The sequence below is a fragment of the Hemitrygon akajei genome, chromosome 9, assembly GCF_048418815.1.
Source record: "Hemitrygon akajei chromosome 9, sHemAka1.3, whole genome shotgun sequence".
In the NCBI taxonomy this organism is placed as follows: Eukaryota; Metazoa; Chordata; class Chondrichthyes; order Myliobatiformes; family Dasyatidae; genus Hemitrygon; species Hemitrygon akajei.
The window spans coordinates 115480511-115500587 of record NC_133132.1 but is presented as its reverse complement, the minus strand read 5'-3'; the positions used below and the strand labels follow the sequence as shown (position 1 = coordinate 115500587).

The following is a 20077-nucleotide window of genomic DNA, read 5'->3' as shown; positions in this document are numbered from 1 at the left end:
ACCAACCGTCCCTTCAGCATAGGAAAGGAGGCAGTGATTGCTATTTGGTGTTATACAATAGCTAAAGACACCTCTGTGAATAAGGTTCTGGAATCCTCTCTAAATTTTTCTTTCTTCTTTTAAGCTGCTTCTTTAAAAAGTGCTTTTTCAACTTCATCTAACCTATTAACTCATACACTTTCATGTCCAATTTTGTTTAGTAATGCCTCTGTTAAACATTCTGTTTCCATTATCTTAAGTAAGGTTCCCTAGGATCATCACGTTCAGTATCAAAGCAATAGTTATCTTCTGTTTGTTCCATTGGGTCGGCCACATTGCTTACTTGCCTGACACCAGAATCTGAACCAGACGATCTCACAGGAAGAGAGAACTACATGGACTAAGGAAATATTCAAGTGTTTGAAGCGTCAATGTAGAAAGCACATCCTTGATTTCTGGAATCCTTTGTCTCTGACAACTCAAAGTGGAGAAAGGTCATTTGGGAATGGTACAGAGTATTTAAAATGCATGCATCAGGAGTTCACAGATGCCTGCTATGCACCTGGAATGTACTGCTCCTTACAGTATGTGGAAGGAACTCATTCACAGATTGGTCTCTTAGAAGCAACAAAATCTAAGTGGAAGCAAATCATTCTCGGTCCTGGGAGGCTGCTTAAGAAGAACAATGTTGTGTGTACTTAAGCATGCTACAATACGTATTTCTATTAAAATTAATATCAAAGGATGATAAAGCACTTTGGTGAAGTACTTAATGTCTTTTCAAAGAACTGGGAATTATGAGGTGTCAACAAAAGCTCAATCTACTTAAAGGGATGCAGTTTGGAGATTCTTGAACAATAACAAGAGATTTTTCAAACTTAGAACTGTGGAGCTGAATTGAGGGTTGAAAAGAGAGCTAAATGAGTAAGGAATGGAATGGGGACTCTCAGAGTGGGATGTGAACAATAAAGCAGAGGAACCAAGAAGGGGCAAAGTCAGGTGCAAACAATTTCTACCGAGAAACTCGAGCAGAGCCTGCGACTCTTCTTCAAATTCCATCTTCCTCTCACCTGTCAACACAGCCCTTAATCACAGTAAACAGAAATAGCAAATTGATGCTGGCAATTTGAAATTTCATCAGAAAGTGGAAAGTGACCTTGAATGCAGCTTTAGCAATTGCAGGGTATATGCATTTTATTTGAGTAAGAATATTAGTGAATGTAAGATGAAAAATTAAAAATCAGTCCATCAAATAAAAGTGACGATAGCTGGTTGTGGAACACAGTGGAGTGTAAAGGTATAACAGTTCTGAAGCAATTTTACATTCAGAAAGCATATAATAGTATTTTTCCATATTACATAAAATAAATCATACATTTCTGAAAAGTATAACAATAAAAGAAAGAACAGCTTTTATTTCCATGTTTTGAAATAAATACAGAATAAAGAAATAGTTTAGTGTATTTATAGTATTTAGTACATGTTTCTTTTGAATTTATCTTACCTTGTACATTTTGTCTTATTCAATTTGCAAATGCTATTGCACATTACAGATATAGTCTTGGTTGGATGTCAATTTTTGTTATTCCATGCCCATTACATGCAATGGACAGCTCTTAGTCTATTATGAATGCACCATAGTTTGTGCTAGTTTTTGATTTCAGGATTTATTTGTTTGGATTGTAGTTCATATCTAATTAGAAGCATTTTTAATCGCGCTATTTCAGTGAGCATTATGGTTAAGCCACATCAAATAATCTAATATAAAAATAGTTTCAGTTGTGTACTAAATATTTGTTAGTATTGCTGGTGTAGCAGATCAGCAGTGAATCAGTGGCACTGGCCACAATGAAAGCAAGATTACAGAAAGCCAACTACACAGTGAGATTTAGATAAAATGCAGAGATATCAAGCTGCCAAATCTTTTGCAGTATTGACATGATCCACACCTACTAGAGCAGAGTGTGGGTGTATGAAGGGAAGTTCAATAAGAGATTTAATTTACAGGGGAAATGATGAATCTGCATCAAGCCCATGATTGTCATGTGTATGCTCAGCTCTGAAGGTAAAACATAATGTTAGAAAATTCAGAGGGAACAGATTTGAACTGAAGGAGACCCAAGAACTGACAAGCCTTTAATTTCCTTTTAAAAAGTTACCGGTAATTGCTTATTGTGCATTGTGAGACTATAGAAGTTCACTGAATAACAAAATGGTTACAACACAGGACAAGGCCACACAGCCTTCCTATTTTGCACCAGCTGTAGGTAGAATTAATCCAATTGGTCTCACTGCCCTGCCTTTCCCCAGTGAAATACTATCTATCTGTTCTCTTTTCAATGCTACAGCTGAATCTGCTTTCACTACTATCTGGCATTACGTGGCAGACCCTAGCTATTTGCGCTGTAAAACAAATCTTCTTTGTGATGTTTTTTTTTGCTGCCATCTTCATTCCATGTTCCTCCTGTTCTTGAACCCTCAATAGGAGAAGTTTTTCCTGATCTACTCTGTCCATACTCTTCATAATTTTAAATCCCCTTCCCAGCTTTCCAAGCAACCATTTCTGTTCCAAGGATAACTATCACAGATTCTTCAGTCTGTTCACAAAACTTAACCCCCTCATTTCTGGCATTATTTGGAATATAAATTTAAAGACCAAAATAAGTGCCATTTTGGCTTCTTTTGTGTTTAAATTTGTATTACAAACAGTGCAATTATTTATTTTAATGTAATTTAATTTTAATAAAAAGTGGTATTTTTACTTGATGCAATGTTGTGAAACAAATGATTTTATATCTGCTTATATGCACCTCTCATTTTTTATTACTCAACATTCCAGAAAACTTTGCCTTTAAACACTATTCTGCAAAGTCCAAATTATCTTCAGTATTCTTTTCAGTAAAGATAAAGAAGAAATCTGTTCTGCTAATAGTTTAATACATTTATCTTAGTTGTGCTGTATATCTAATAATAGTGAGAAATAAAATTTAGACTGAAACTCTGGTGGTTTTACCATTTTCACTGAGGTATCATAGCTTATAAAACTAATACCAATTCATCCATTGCAATACTACTGTACATCAGGAATTAAGGTGCATCTTTGTCAAATTCACAGACAAAATACATTGTAATATGACAGGCAACATCATTCCACCCCCCAGAAGATACCATTTCTGCACAATCTTCTTCATCGTAGGCATTGTTTGGCTCTCCGTTCCGCCACTTGTTGAAGGACAGCAGGGGTGACCCATCTGAAAAGGTGAACTGGCCTTCCTCCTCCAGATCATTTATGCCAATGAATACTCTGCTGAGCCCTGCTTCACTGATATAAGATGCAATGAGGCTATTGGTTGCCTCATCTTTAGGCATTGTGAGAAGTCCTCCTCGATCACGACAATACACATGGGCATCAGCGTACCTTTTCTCTTCCTTCACCAGCAGGTAAATCTTATTTTCTACCTCTCGTACTCCAGCAACAGCTGCAGGGGAGGGCAGTGCTGAAAAGTGAGCACTTTGATTTCTGTTATATTTAATAAGACATAAACAGCTTTATAAAGACACGTTTCCCCCATACAAATCATTATGTGACCTAATGTGGCTACTCACATGTTCAAATGTATTTATGCAAATGCTACTGGAGGGGTAATGTGAAAAGATTTCACCACCGTTGTGATGTTTGTTCATCTGTAATAAATCTTAACCTTGATGTTGCATAATTTTAAATGTGAATAGGATTAGGTATTAGAAACTTAGAAAACCTACAGCACAATGAGGCCATGCAGCCCCCAAAGCTGTGCCGAACATGTACTTACCTTAGAAATTACCTAGGGTTACCCATAGCCCTCTATTTTTCTAAGCATCATGACCAATCCAGGAGCCTCTTAAAAGACCCTATTGTATCTGCCTCCAACACCATTGCCGGCAGCCCATTGCACACACTCACCAATCTCTGTTTAAAATACATCTGACACCTCCTCTGTACCTGCTTCCAAGCACTTTAAAACTGTGCCCTCTTGTGTTAGCCATTTCAGCCCTGGGAAAAAGCCTCTGACTATCCACACGATCAATGCCTCTCATCATCTTATACACCTCTATCAGGTCACCACTCATCCTCAGTCGCTCCAAGGAGAAAAGGCCAAGTTCACTCAACCTATTCTCATAAGGCATGCTCCTCAATCCAGGCAACATCCTTGTAAATCTCCTCTGCACCCTTTCTATGGCTTCCACATCCTTCCTGTAGTGAGGCGACCAGAACTGAGCACAGTACTCCAAGTGGGGCCTGACCAGGGTCCTATATAGCTGTAACATTACCTCTCGGCCCTCAAACTCAGTCCCAGAATTGATGAATGCCAATGCACTGTATGCTTTCTTAACCACTGAGTCAACCTGCATAGCAGTTTTGGACGTCCTATGGACTCAGACACCAAGATCCCTCCGATCCTCCACACTGTCAAACAGGCTTACCATTAATACTATATTCTGCCATCAGGAGATTAGTGTGCAAACTTAAAGCACACGGTATTGGGGGTATGGTATTGATGTGGATAGAGAATTGGTTGGCAGACAGGAAGCAAAGAGTGGGAATAAACGGGACCTTTTCAGAATGGCAGGCAGTGACTAATGGGGTACTGCAAGGCTCAGTGCTGGGACCCCAGTTGTTTACAATATATATTAATGATTTAGATGAGGGAATTAAATGCAGCATCTCCAAGTTTGCAGATGACATGAAGCTGGGCAGCAGTGTTAGCTGTGAGGAGGATGCTAAGAGGATGCAGGGTGACTTGGATAGGTTAGGTGAGTGGGCAAATTCATGGCAGATGCAATTTAATGTGGATAAATGTGAGGTTATGCACTTTGGTGGTGAGAACCGGAAAACAGATTGTTATCTGAATGGTAACCAATTAGGAAAAGGGGAGGTGCAATGAGACCTGGGTGTCATTGTACACCAGTCATTGAAAGTGGGCATGCAGGTACAGCAGGCGGTGAAAAAGACGAATCGTATGTTGGCATTCATAGCAAGAGGATTCGAGTACAGGAGCAGGGAGGTTCTACTGCAGTTGTTCAAGGCCTTGGTGAGACCACGCCTGGAGTATTGTGTGCAGTTTTGGTCCGCTAATCTGAGGAAAGACATTCTTGCCATAGAGGGAGTACAAAGAAGGTTCACCAGATTGATTCCTGGGATGGCAGGACTTTCATATGAAGAAAGACTGGATCGACTGGGCTTATACTCGCTGGAATTTAGAAGATTGAGGGGGGATCTTATTGAAACGTATAAAATTCTAAAGGGATTGGACAGGCTAGATGCAGGAAGATGGTTCCCAATGTTGGGGAAGTCCAGAACGAGGGGTCCCAGTTTAAGGATAAAGGGGAAGCCTTTTAGGACCAAGATGAGGAGAAACTTCTTCACACAGAGAGTGGTGAATCTGTGGAATTCTCTGCCACAGGAAACAGTTGAGGCCAGTTCATTGGCCATATTTAAGAGGGTGTTAGATATGGCCCTTGTGGCTAAAGGGATCGGGGGTATGGAGAGAAGGCAGGTACAGGGTTCTGAGTTGGATGATCAGCCATGATCATACTGAATGGTGATGCAGGCTCGAAGGGCCGAATGGCCTACTCCTGCACCTATTTTTTTATTTCTATGAATATTTGACCTACCAAAATGAACCACCTCACACTTAACTGGGTTGAACTCCATCTGCCACTTCTCAGCCCAGTTTTGCATCCTATCAATGTCCCACTGTAACCTCTGACAGCCCTCCACACTATCCACAACACCCCCAACCTATGTGTCATCAGCAAATTTACTAACCCATCCCTTCACTTCCTCATCCAGGTCATTTATAAAAATCACGAAGAGAAGGGGTCCCAGAACAGATCCCTGAGGCACACCACTGATCACCGACCTCCATGCAGAATATGACCCATCTACAACCACTCTTTGCCTTCCGTGGGCAAGCCAGTTCTGGATCCACAAAGCAAGGTCCCCTTGGATCCCATGCCTCCTTACTTTCTCAATAAGCCTTGCATGGGGTACCTTATCAAATGCCTTGCTGATATCCATATACATCACACCTACTGCTTTACCTTCATCAATGTGTTTAGTCACATCTGCAAAAAATTCAATCAGGCACTTAAGACACGACCTGCCTTTGACAAAGCCATGCTGACTATTCCTAATAATTTTATGCCTCTCCAAATGCTCATAAATCCTGCCTCTCAGGATCTTCTCCATCAACTTACCAACCATTGAGGTAAAATTCACTGGTCTTTAATTTCCTGGGCTATCTCAACTCCCTTTCTTGAATAAGGGAACAACATCTACAACCCTCCAATCCTCCGGAACCTCTCCCGTCCCCATTGATGGTGCAAAGATCATCGCCAGAATCTCAGCAATCTCCTCCCTCACCACCCACAGTAGCCTGGGGTACATTTCATCCGGTCCCAGAGATAAAGTATGTCTGTCTGTCTGTCTGTCCAAAAGCTCCATCACATCCTCTTGCTTAATGTCTATATGCTCAAGCTTTTCAATCCACTGTAAATCATCCCTACAATTGCCAAGATCTTTTTCCATAGTGATGGTGACATGGCATAAAATCACATGAATGGAGGCAGCCATCTAGCACACTGTGGCAAAGCCTAAAAAATGGACCAGATTATTCACATTTCCCAGCATTCCCTTCATAACCTTGAGGCTTATCACTTTTCAAGTGCTGATTTGGGTAACCTTTAAATGTAAGGAAAGTTTCTGTCTTCACCATCCATTCAGCAGTAAAAATAGTTTTCCTCAGTACCCCTTGGATTTTTTGACCAATTGCTAGTTAGACATTAAGACCATCAGATATAGGAGCAGAATTAGACAAATTGGCCCATCAAGTCTGCTCTACCATTTTTCTTCTCAGCCCAATCTCCTGTCTTCTCCCCATATCCCTTCATGCCCTGACTAATCAAGAATCTATCAACCTCTTGCCTTAAATATACCAAATATTGGTATGGCCGCTTGTGGCAATGAAGTCCACAGATTCACCACTCTCTGGCTAAAGAAATTCATTCTCATCTCCGTTCTAAAAGGATGTCCCTCAATTCTTAGTCTGTGCCATCTGGTACCAGTTAGTAGTTCAATTGGTCATTGTAAATTCTCCTGTGATCAGGCTAGTTATTGAGCTTACTGCAAAAGGTTTCTCTTATTTATTTTGTGTATCGCTGTCATAAACTTAAAAGGTCTCTGCTTCAAAAATAAATGAAACCAAGCACAGGTGGATTTTCACTCATCACAGTTCATCAGCTTTGCCATTATCTTCATATCTTTCTCTGCACTCTTTCCCACGTTATCACATCCACCAATGTGGTGACAAACTTGTCAGATATGTTGCAGTCTTAAAGTACAGCATACAGTTTTAACTGTGTTTTGAGAGGGTTGCTGTTTATCATTTCCTTGATAAACAAATTTTTAAAAGCAGGATACTTTTTTTCCAGCCACTTTGACTATATAATAAATAGAAAGTAATATTGACTTGGACAGCTAGTTAGACTGTGCAGCGACAATGTCCTGTTTGAAGTATATAATAAGTTCAAGGTCCAGCCTTGTACATTTAAAAAGGACAAAACTGCTTGCACGTGGCTGCTAGTGGTCCCTAAAAATATTGTGGTCCAATAGCAATGTGGCAATACTCCTCTTGCGTATGAAGTGTGGCAATCCTAGGCTTGATGTCGGACCCTTAATCGGCATCAGTATCAAAACTAAGTTAAACATCTCTTGTCAGTTTACAATAAATGTAAATGATGTAAAGTGCCTGTGTATTTGGAGAGATGTGACTGAAAATTCAGAATTGCTGGAATTCCTCAGGTTTATGAACTTCACTCAGTAATTAGTTCTGGAGAAGGAAGGGACAATAACAGGTAGCAAACACAAAAGCAGCAATACACAAGTATTGCTGGTTCGGTAAAGAGAATAAGTAATATCCACGGTGTTTACAATGCAGCTCCTCACCCCACCTTGGATACTCTGACCATTTATCTTTTGTGCTAATCCCTGTGTACAGACCACTCATTAAATGTGTCAAACCAATTCAAAGGGAACTAAGGGCCTGACCAGAGGATTATGTTGAATATATGGACTGGAGCACGTTGAGGGAGATAGCTACCTAAAATCATCACATTAGCATCAATGAATATGCAGGATCTGTGACTGGCTATGTAGAGAAGTGCACTGTTATTAAACACATCTCTGTGAAGACAAATCAGAAGACGGGGTTGAGAGCAGAGGTCCAGGCACTGCTGATACAATGGGATGCTGCCTTCAGATCAGAGGATAAGACAGCTCTTGGGTCAGCAAGAGCTGGACTTTCCCATGCCATCAGGAAACCAAAACAGGATTATTCACAGAGAATATGCAGCCATTTCTGTGACACCAAGGACACGAGGTGATGTGGCAGGGCATTCAGACTATTATGGACTACAAGTCCAGCCAGTGCATCAACGATAGACGCACCTCTCTTCCTGATAGGCTGAATGTCTTTTACACACAGGTTGATGAACAGGACCCCCTCCACCCCAAGGGGAAGTATTCTGTCTGGCCCACACTTCTGGTTTAAGATGGCGCGATGACTTGCTGGCAGAAAACAAAACTATAATCTACTTTATTAATCACATTTTTTTCTCAAAAATGATCACTTCAATCAATAGCCTGTAAGAACATAAGAAATAGGAGCAGGAGTAGGCCAGCTCGCCCATCGAGCCTGCCCCGCCATTCAATAAGATCATGGCTGATCTGTCCGTAAACTCAGCTCCATCTATCTGCCTTTTCCCCAGAACCCTTAATTCCCCTACTATGTAAAAATCTATCTAACTGTATCTTAAATATATTTAGTGAAGAAGCCTCAACTGCTTCCCTGGGCAGAGAATTCCACAGATTCACCACCCTATGGGAAAAAGGTTTCTCCTTGACCCTAGGTAATTTCTAAGGTAAGGACATGTTCCACAAAGCTTTGTGGGCCGAAGGGCCTGTATTTGCTGTAGGTTTTCTATGTTTCCATGGTTACTATCCACAAAACAAGAAACACTAAAGAATGAATGATAGTAACATCAGAACCCCAAAGCTTGACACATGACTGTACTGCGAGATCCAGTTCAAACCGAATCAAGTTTGCTGATGACACAACAGTGCCTTATCAACAACAATGATGAGACAGCATGCAAAGAGGCGGCAGAATGGTGGAAGCACAACAACCTGAGTCTTAATGTGAACAATTCTAAAAAGATGTTTGTGGATTTTAGAAATATGCAGGCTGACCATTCCTCACTCACCCCTTACGTGGAGAGAGTTAGGAGCATCAAGTTTCTGGGAGTGCACATAATGGATAATCTCACCTGGTCCCTCAAAATCACCTCTTTGGCCAAGAAAGCACAGCAGCATCTCTACTTCCTGAGCAGATTGAGGTGAATGAAGCTCTCCCTTCCTTCTGTTCTAACCAATTTTTACAGGAGCACTATTGAGAGTGTACTGACCGGTACCATCACTATCACTGTCTGGAATGGAAATTGTAAGGCATCTGTCCACATGACCCTACAAACAAAGGGTTGTGAGTACTGCTGAGAGGATCATCAGGGTCTCTCTTCCACCCTTCCAAGATACTTAACAGGAGTGATGCGTTTCAGACAAGGCCCATGGCATTGTCAATCATCCCTCCCATCTGTCCAACTAACTCTTTGCCCTTTTACCATCAGGCAGGAGGTACTGTAGCATTAGGACAAAGACTTTTTGGATGGGAAAGAGCATCTTCCCCCAGGCCATGAGAGTACTGAACTCCCTGACACCACCCAGGACTCACCATGTATGAAGCATCAGTAGCATTATACTGTTTATTTCTTAACTTGTGATGTAAATGCACCTTATTATATGTTAATTTATTTGTTGTGATTTTACCTTGCGTTGTATGTCAGTTATACGTACTGTGTTGTGCACCTTAGTCTGGAGGAACATTATTTTGTTTGGTGGTAAGTATATACACTGTTGAAATGACAATAAACTTATACTTGAACTTGAACCTAATCATCATGTTAATTGATTTTGAGTACAAAGGAAAAAGGCCAGACCACAATGTCTCAAAGTTCACTCAGTGTGGATGTCAGACTATATGTCTGGAAGGATGAATAGGGTAGAGCTGCATTCTGGGGGGAGAAAGGAATCAAGCATATCACTATATTAGGACAATGACTGTCAGATTGGGAAACAGTTTCTTCCCCAGGCTGTGAGATCACTGAACTCGCTGTCACCATCTAGTCAGGTCATGGCTCATTTGCTGGCACTGGGCCAAGTACTTGCTGGAGTTTAGAACAGGGCACAGTGCTAGCCGGAGCACACCCGGCACATCTTTAAGAAAAAGGCCGAACTAAACAAGCTAATGAATGAGGTGCCGCCCAGGGTGATTTGAGTATCTCAGAAACTGCTGATCTCCTGGGATTTTTACGCACAACAGACTCTGGAGTTTACAAAGAACGATGCCAAAAACAAAAAAAGCATGCAGCGAGTGGCTGTTCCGTGAGCGAAAACATCCTGTTAAATCCACTCACTGGATGTTGTGCGTAAAAATCCCAGGAGATCAGCAGTTTCTGACACCCTGGGCAGCACCTAATTAATTAGCTTGTTTAGTTCAGCTTTTTTTCTTAAAGATGTGCCGGGTGTGCTCCGGCTAGCACTGCACCCCTGATTTAGAAGAACGAGGAGTGATAGAGGCCTAGATAGAATGAATGTGGAGAGGCTGTTTCCTATAGTAGGTGAGTCTAGGATCATAGGGCACAGATTCAGGATAGAGGGATGTCCATTTAGAACAGAGGTAAGGAGGGATTTCTTTAGCCAGAGAGTGGTAAATCTGTGCAATTCATTGTCATGGATGACTGTGGAGGGAAAGTCATTGAGTATATTTAAAGCAGAGGTTGATAGGTTTTTGATTAGTCAGGGCATCAACATTACAGGGAGAAGACTGGAGAATGGAGTTGAGAGGGGAAATGAATCAACCATGATGGAATCTCAAAGCAGATTAAATGTGCTGAATTGCCTAATTCTGCTCCCATGTTTTATGGTCTTATAGATTTAGAATATACTTACATTCGTTCTTAAGTTTCTCAGTATAGTGAGAATTATCAGGCATATTACAGATTAATTGAACAAAACATAGCTTTTTAAAAAGATATAATGGAAACTAAGATAAAGGAAAGCCTGTTTAAATTGCCTCTGTAAATTAAAAATAACATTTGATAATGTGTCTCATTGGCATCCTGATTTAAAAAAATGAAGGGATGTGATATTAATAGAGTAGATAGATAGATAAAAGTTAATGGACTGAGCTTACTGGAAAGTTTTCTTTGAATCAATGTTTCCCACAACACCAGTACTTAAATTTATACACATTTGCAAAGTAACAAAATTTCATTAAAAGGTAATTAATGTGATGAATGAAATATTTTAGGAAGAAGAGAGGGTTGTTGGCATTGTGGATAGTGTAGAAGATTGCCAAAGGATACAACAACATTAGATCATTGTAGATATGGATGGAGAAACAGCAGATGGAGTTCAACCCATCCAAATATGACTTGCAGCATTTTGGGAGATGAAACGTAAAAAGACAATACACTGTTAATGGTAAGAGGGATCCTTGGGGTCCAGATCCATAGCTCCCTGTAAGCAGTATCCTGAAAGACTGATAAGGTGGAAGAGAAGACATGCTTGCCTTTATTAGTCTAAGCACTGAGTTCAAGAGTAGGAAGTTATGTTGCAGCTTTATAAACCCGCATCTGGAGCATTTCATTCAATTGTGGGCACTCTATTGTAGGACTTTGGAGAGGGTTCAGAAGAGATTTACCAGCATGTTTTCTGGATTAGATGACATGTGCTATAAGAAGTTAAGCAAACTTAGGTTGTTTTCTAGAGAGCTGTGGAGGCTGAAGGAGGTTGGATGGAAGTTTATTAAATTATGAGATCATAGACAGAATAGACATCTGGTTTCTTTATCCCCAGGATTGTAATATCCAATAATAGAGGGCATGCATTTAAGACGAAAGTGGACAAATTTTAAAGAGTTGTGCAGGGCAAGTCTTTTTTTGATACAGAGAATGCACTGCCAGTGGGTGGTTGTGGAGGTAGATATGACTGAGGCATCTAAGAGGCTCTTATACAGGCACATGGATGTGCAGAGGCTGTAAAGACAGGCATATTTTGTAGGTAGACTGGAGTATTTTCATAAACCATTGAATTACCACTTAAAATAGTTTCACACAACATTGTGTGTCAATAGTCCAATTCGTGTCCTGGGCTGTACTGTTCTATGTTCTATGTTGAAGAAGAACTTAAAAAGAGACAAGTATTTAACATAAGGAATGGGGAAGCAGAGAGACTTGGCAGTGTTTGTATTACTACAGGCCATCACTTCAAAACTGCTTTACTGATCAAACCACTTTATAAATATTTGCATTTGTGAAAGATATTTTATGGCTGCAAGTCGATATTCACCATGTACACAAACCTTTTAAAATTGAGGAAGCAAAGATTATAAATGATTATCAATTTTTTGATTGCTGCATAGAATACAAAGATAAAGAGTTAAAACATTGAACATATTCAGACAAATGATCAGGTCTGAATTAAGACATTTATTTAAGAAACAGGTGAGGTAATTCTTCAGAAGAAATAGCTTAGAAAGGCCAAAAGATAAGAGGCATGATATGTAGAGAAACTAAATATTTCTCATCAGACCAAATAAGTTTAAGTTAGGATTTGTTTGAGATATTTTAAATGATGGAGCTTCGTTTAGAATCAGACTCACTGCTGATTGGGTTAGGGTTAGAGTTCATGACACATGCCGGAGAAATTTGTTAACTTAGCAGCAGCAGCTCAAAGCAAAAATCAGGTAAGATTGTTTGCAGTGATCAACAAGTCTCCATTGCCAAAAGTGAAGAAAAGATGAGATTGATTTTACATACAGATATGGAATATAGGTCTGAATACAGCACCATGGTTAAAATGGAAACTTCAGGTATCAAAGCTATGAAAGTGAGATGGATAAATAAGCAAAAAGGCTATGGTTAATCAGTGTAGCAAGTACCTCTTTCATGGTGCCAGTGTTAATGTATTAGGCCAAATGGCCTTTCTATGCTGTCACTTTTATTTTCTTTAGCAAGGAAAATTAATAAAATACCTCTACACTTAAATTCAACTTTATTGGCAATAGAATACACTAGTGTGTGATGAATATGGTCAAATTAATGGAAAGGAACATGGAATGCTAAATATATTATATAGCTACATGTCAAATTTCCATACCCTTTAATCTGACTTAGAAAAATAAATTTGAAGCTGATTCTATCACAAACTAGCCAAGACCTGAGGCTAAATAAATGAGTATGAAACTGTTGCAGGAAGTTCTTTAAATTAATCTTAGTTACTAGAGTTAGGTCACTCAGGCACATTTTAATGTAGTTTAAATATTCATAATTTCCTGATTTACAATGGACCTGAATTAGTGAACATGTATTGAACTATTAAATGTATTTGTATAATATTTTTGTTAAATCATTTTCAGTGATTCAAAATTAATTTACCTACAGCTGATGGAAGAGAAAATGCAAATCGTGTGAAAGGATGTCTTTGTTAATGTAAATGATCAAACTTACCATTTTTGATGAAATTGAGTTCATTGGTTAGCTTTGTCACAAGGATATCCATTTCTCCAATTACCTTTCTTAGTTGGCCACATTCACAGGGTAAGCCTGAGGATATTATATAAAAAAGCATTCAGGCATAGAATAAAATCCACAGATTAAAATAATGTGGACTATAGCCAAGAGAAGAATTTATGACTCTACCTGGGACACCAGCTTCCCCTTTCAAGCCCATATCGCCAGCATCACCTTTGCTTCCTAATAATTGATTAAAAAATAAGGTTCTGAAGTTATCAATGTTCCAATCAGAACTACAACCTCTCAACAATAAGAGCACATTTTTTCTCAACTGTTCCTCAGCCATAATATAGCTTCAAAGGTTAATGCCCACACTACTTAAGGTGTAATCACAGTTGAATGTAAATGATGATATAACAGGTAAAAGATCTACTTATTTGATGTCACATCTTCATACTCTTTATCACTAAAGAGCTGCATTTCCTTTTGTCAACATATCTCATCATAAAAGGTTTTTGTCCACATTTGTGATGGGAACAGTCTTTCATAATGGACACTGGGTACATCCTCTCACCAGCAGTGATATTTTGCCACCTGAGACTTCCGTTTTCTAGTTCATCAATCAAAAAAGAAAGGTGTTATGTTTTGTAACTTATTCAAAGGAAGGCATGGATATCTGAGAATGTGTGCCTAGCATCGAGCTTACTTTTAGTGAGGTGCGCGTATCATGTGGTAGCGCGATGATATATGCAATCCACATATTTTTACATATAACCCATAATGAATTATTTAAACAAACAAGAATGCTTAATCAAACAATATATATATACATGATTATTCAAATATTACTTAAATATTAAATACACAATGATTAGCTATAAACTCCAAATCAATAGAAAATAAATCAAATATATACACAGTATGTTATATTGTACAACTACTATATACAGACATCCATAGTAAATTGTCCCATTCAGAGCTAAAAGATTTAATGGCTGTGGAGGCTTTCTTACTCTTCTAGGATAACATCTTCTCTGACAAGAGTTTGACAGGCAAGACTTGTGGCTGTGAAAACAATCTCAGATTCTGGGCCTCCTCCATGGTAGTTGTAAGAGTTGACCTTGAGATTGCAGGAACTGATTCTGAGAGCTTTCAACACCTTTTTTCTTCCTTTTTCTTCTAGTTTGTGCATTTAGTTCACTAGAGTATTCTCTTATTAATCCTTCTATTGCTCCCTTTATAATCTAATCTCTCCTCTTGGTTTTCTAGATTTCGATTTTGACAAATCCTCTGTTTTCACAATTCCATTGACTCTTTTCTTTTTAGCCTCCCATTTGTCCAGCTGGCCTTTGGTCTTTGTATCTACTTTACAAGCAGCTTTTTGTTTCCCACTTGAAGTTCATGCATGCAGAGTAGATTCTGGTTCTTTATACTCACAAAAGCTGAAAGCTTGCAATTTTCGTAAGCTCCTTGAACTCTCTTCCAGCTTAAAACATAATCACATTTTGCAAGTAACTGCCTGATTAACATATCAGAACCTTTCTCAGATATGTTATCTACAAAAACTGTTGTAGTCGGACCACTGCTTTTGTCACTTTCATGATTCTTCTGAGCAGCATGTCCTTCCTAGGCCCAACGTGCTTTCCATCCAGAGGCAGGTACCAACACCTGTTGGGGAACAGTTGATAGTGTACAGCATGGAAGATTGTGGCATCATCCAGTGCCTTTCTTAATTAACTTTCATTGGGTTTCATTGCTGGGGATATGGCATGCAAATGGAGGATGGATCTCCAGTGAAGTTGTAGTTCTCTTAGCCACTCACATCTGCACAACGCTGGTCCTCCTGTTTTTAGAACATACAAGCCCAATGTAGCTTCTTGGTTGTTATATTTCACTGCTACAAATCTCATTCCCAAAGGATTTATCTTTTATCCAGTATAAGTTCTTAGTGGGATATCTGCGGGCTTCAGTTTAGTATCTGTGAAATCCAGAAGACCATAAGATATAGGAACAGAATTAGGCCATTTAGCCCATCAAGTTTCCACCACCATTTCATTATGGCTGATCCTTTTTCCTTTTCAGCCCCAATTTTGTGCCTTCTCCCTGTCTGTTCATGCCCTGATTAATCAAGTATCTATCAACCTCTTCCTTAAATATACTCAATGACTTGGGCTCTAAAGCTGAATTTGTGCATTTCACAGATTCATCACTCTCTGGCTAAAGAAATTCCTCCTCATCTCTGTTCAAAAAGGATACCCCTCTATTCTGAGGCTGTATCTTCAGTTCTTAGACTCCCCCACCATAGGAAACATCCTCTCCACATCTACTCTATCAAGGCCTTTCACCATTTGATCAGTTTCAATAGATCACCTCTTATTTTTCTTAATTCCAGTGAGTAGAAGCCATCAAACACTCCTCACATGAGAAGCCTTTCAGTCCTGGATTCATTTTTGTGAATGTTAGTTAACATCCTTTCTAAGATAATGGACCCAGACCTGCTCACAATACTTCAAGTATCATTAGTGCTCACTAGTGCTTTATAGAATCTCAACATTACATCCTTGCTTTTATATTCTAGTCCTCTTGAAATGAATGCTAACATCATATTTGCCTTGCTCACCACTGACTCAACCTGCAAATTAACCTTCAGGGAATCCTGGACAAGGATGCCCATGTCCTTTATCACCTCAGATTTTTGAGTGTTCTCACCATTTAGAAAGTAGTGTACCATTTTATTTCTTCTACGAAAGTACATAAGCATATACTTCCCAAAACTGTATTCTACCTGCCACTTCTTTGCCCATTTTCCTAATCGGTCTAAGTCCTTCTGTAGCCTCTCTACTTCCTCAAAGCTATCTGCACCTTCACCTATCTTCATAACATTCACAAATTTGGCCACAAAACCATCTATTCCATCATCGAAGTTATTGACATATGATGTAAAAAGAAGCAGTCCCAACACAGACCCCTGTGGAAAACCACTAGTCACTTTGTGGAATGACTGAAGCAACTGAACCAGTATCCAATTCCAGTTTAATTAATTCGCCATTCATTTCTGGTGTAAGCCTTATAACTTGTCCATTGTTAGCATTCCCATTGTAAATTTCGAGGCTGCGCAGTTCTGTGACATTCTCATCATTGCATCTTTTATCAACAGCATGCTCTTTTTGAAACTTGACTTTTTATATTGTTCTCTTCTCTATGCAGTCCATGTATTTTTATCTGCCCAAAATGCTCTTTGTTCTGTTTATGTCCTAGTTTGTTCCACGAACTAAGCAATCTTTTAGTGTATTATTAAGTCCATTACTGAACTGACAGTTAAAAAAGGCAGTAAACAGAAGAATTTGTGGGTTCATAAAGAGTTAATTACTGGGTGATAATAATCATAAATTAAAGCAGAAATGGCTGGCTACATTGGAAAGATTGACAAGGTAGATTACATGAGTAACTGGCTCATATATACTAAGCTAATTCAACAAAACTTTGAAGCAAATGAAAAAGGCAATGAGAAACAAGTACCAGTTTTGCTGAGTGCATTGGGTTTAAAGGCATACAGTTTGTTTTGAAACTTAAATGCTCCAACAAATCAGCAGACATAAGCTTAGCAGATATTGTTGAAATAATGCAGGAACATTTTGAACCAAAGCCATTGCTGATTGCAGAATGCCTTAGGTTTCAAAAGTGAAATCAAAAGAAAGGGCAGTCCACTTCAGTGTACGTGGCTGAACTAAAGTGATTGTCTGAGCATTGTCACTTCAGTAATGGGCTTAATGATGCTTTGAGAGATCAGTTAGTTTGTGGAATCTTACAAGAAGGCATTCAAAAATAGCTCTTAGCTGAATTTTTTTTTGTTGTTTGAGCATCTCACTGTGCTTCAACAGGTCGGTGCTGTCTCTGGGTCATTTTAAAAATACCTTGTCACCAATGTTATGTTTTAAAGTTACAAAACATTAAGTTAATTCAAAGGAAGACACAGGGGTCTGGGAATGCGGGTCTAATTTCAAGTTTACTTTTCGCAATTCACATATTTTACATATAACCGTAATGAACAAGAATGCTTAATCAAACTATATATATATATTTACAAGAATACCCAAATATTAAATATTAAATACACAACAAGGGGCCCATTCTTTAATCAACTCCGCTTCTCTGTTTTCTAAATTTCTCTTGCTTTTATTCTTTAACAATAAATTATGATGTCACCTCAAACCTTTGTATAAAGATAAGGGCAAATTGCATAGATTTTAATCGGGACTAACTTTGATCCGTACATCGTAGACAGTTTTCAAACCTTGCCCCATTTGAAGATAATATTTTGTCTTCACACCATCCTGCCCCCCCCCCTGGACATTTTCTCTTCCCCCTCTACCCACTGGGAGGAAGATACAAAAGCCTGAAAGCACATAACACTATGCTCAAGGACAGTTTCTGTAATGTATGGATCTATTTCTTTTAGAGCAATGCCATGCATGCGTCTTGATCTGTTGTTTGTGCATGTGTATTGCGCTCTCTCTCGCTGCAATGTGAATACATCAGTTAAAGCCATCTCCAGCGGGTGTGCCTTTATTCAATTTAATATTGCACAGACTCAACAAATTGACAACAAGTATGAACTTGAATGTCAGAAATTATCACAAACAGTTACAGGACAAGACTGTGAGAGGTAAGAGTTGAATAGTCACAGATCCCAACAAAGGGATGCATGAGTACAGCACAGTAGACAGTGAAAGACACACATCCAGCAAAGTTAAAGTGAAAATAATGTGGGGATAGCTTTAGTCTAGAAAGTTGACGAATTTGATGGTGCTAATGAAGACTGGGAATTATATATTGAGAGGGTGGAAATGTACTGTAATGTGAACAACATGGAGGAACAAAAGAAATCCCCCCCACTTCTTAGCTTAATATGTCCTACAACGTATGGACTCTTACCCAACAAGCAAGACATTCAACAAACTTATTACAGTTTTACAAAATCACTTGAGCCTTAAACCACTGGTAGATCTCTGGTAATAGCTGAGAGATTTAGATTTTGCAAAAGAAACCAGTCAAAGGATGAAAGCATTTCTAAATATGACTGTGCAAACTTTCCCAGTACTGTGATTTTAGAGATGGACTTTCTGATGAATTAAGGAACAGCCTTTGTATGTGTCATGCATAGTCAAAGCACTCAGAAGGGGCTACTGGCAAAAAGAGACCTAACCTTAGAATGGGCATTGGTTATAGCAATATTGTTAGAGACTGCAGCAAAGGATGCAGCAGAACTACAGAAAAGGAGGTTAGAATGTGAAATGCACAGAATGTCCCTGAATGGTACAAAAGCCAAAAATGTTATCGATGTGGAAAATCTTCCCCTGATGAAAATGACTGTTGGTTCAGGGAAAAAGTTTGCAAGAAGTATAACAGACAAGGTCACATAGAGTAAGTGTGCATGGTAGACAAAAAGCACAACCAAGTGAAAGGTTTGAAACTCAAAACTATAGAACTGCATAAAATGACCGAATGTGAAACAGAATCAGACAAAAGAGTCTGACAAATGTGATGTGTCATGCCTAGAACTGTATAGTATTACTGAAGCAGATCACAATATAATATGGATCACAACAGGTGTGTCTGGTGTAAAACTGAAAATGGAGATGGGTACTGGGTCAGCTTTGTCTATAATTCCAAAGGCTGATTAGAACAGATTGTTTTCTAAGATACCATTAGAGACAATGTGAATGTTTGAGAACAATCCAACTAGACTGACACTGAGTCAAAGCTCTCAGTATAGCATCAACAGGCAACTTCAGCCCAAATTTTAGCTCTAACCAGAGACTTGTCACAGCTGTGTAATGCTAATGAGAAGGTGTTTGAGAAGGAAATAGATAAACAGATTGAAGACTTAGCCAAAAGCTGTTCGGGATGCCAAAAGGTTCAAAATGCACCCCCACAGTCAGCGTTACACCCATGGAAGTGGCCAGCTTCACCATGGCAAAGAGTACATATTGACTTTGCTATTCCATTCACGGACTCCATGTTTCTGGTTGCTGTGGACCCTCATTCAAAGTGGCCAGAGGCGATACCAATGAAGTCAAATAACTCAACAAAGATTGGTTCAACCCTGAGGACCATTTTCACCAAAAATGGCTTACCAGAACAAATTGTGAGTGACAAAGGGGCCACAATACGTCAGAAGAATTCCAGCTGCTCTTGAAGAAAAATAGTATCAGACATATCAAATCATCTCCTCGCCGTCCAGCAATGAATGGGTTAACTGAAAGGTTTATACAAACCTTCAACAAATCCATTAAAGCTATGGACATGGAGGACATTTCTCTACAGCACAAGGTTGACAACTTCCTTACTGTGCATCAGAACTCGGTCAATGCGATGACTTCCTTTCTGCTCATGAACAGAAATCTGAGATCTCGCACAGTCCTCC

General features: G+C 39.2%; 1 protein-coding gene across 2 annotated transcripts in view; it reads right to left on the bottom strand.

Annotated features, from left to right (window-relative positions):
* Positions 1–1147: 1147 nt before the first annotated feature.
* colec11 (collectin sub-family member 11) overlaps positions 1148–20077 on the bottom strand; it is a 38542-nt gene continuing 19612 nt past the window's right edge. Inside the window, exons 5-7 of one of the 2 annotated variants that reach the window (XM_073056828.1) lie at positions 13837–13890; positions 13645–13740; positions 1148–3476 (exon numbers count right to left, since the gene is read on the bottom strand). In XM_073056828.1, coding sequence (XP_072912929.1) covers positions 3067–3476; positions 13645–13740; positions 13837–13890 — 560 coding nt within the window. In that variant the 3' untranslated portion in view covers positions 1148–3066. The remainder of the gene's footprint in view (positions 3477–13644; positions 13741–13836; positions 13891–20077) is intronic. The other variant, XM_073056829.1, reaches the window with a different exon arrangement.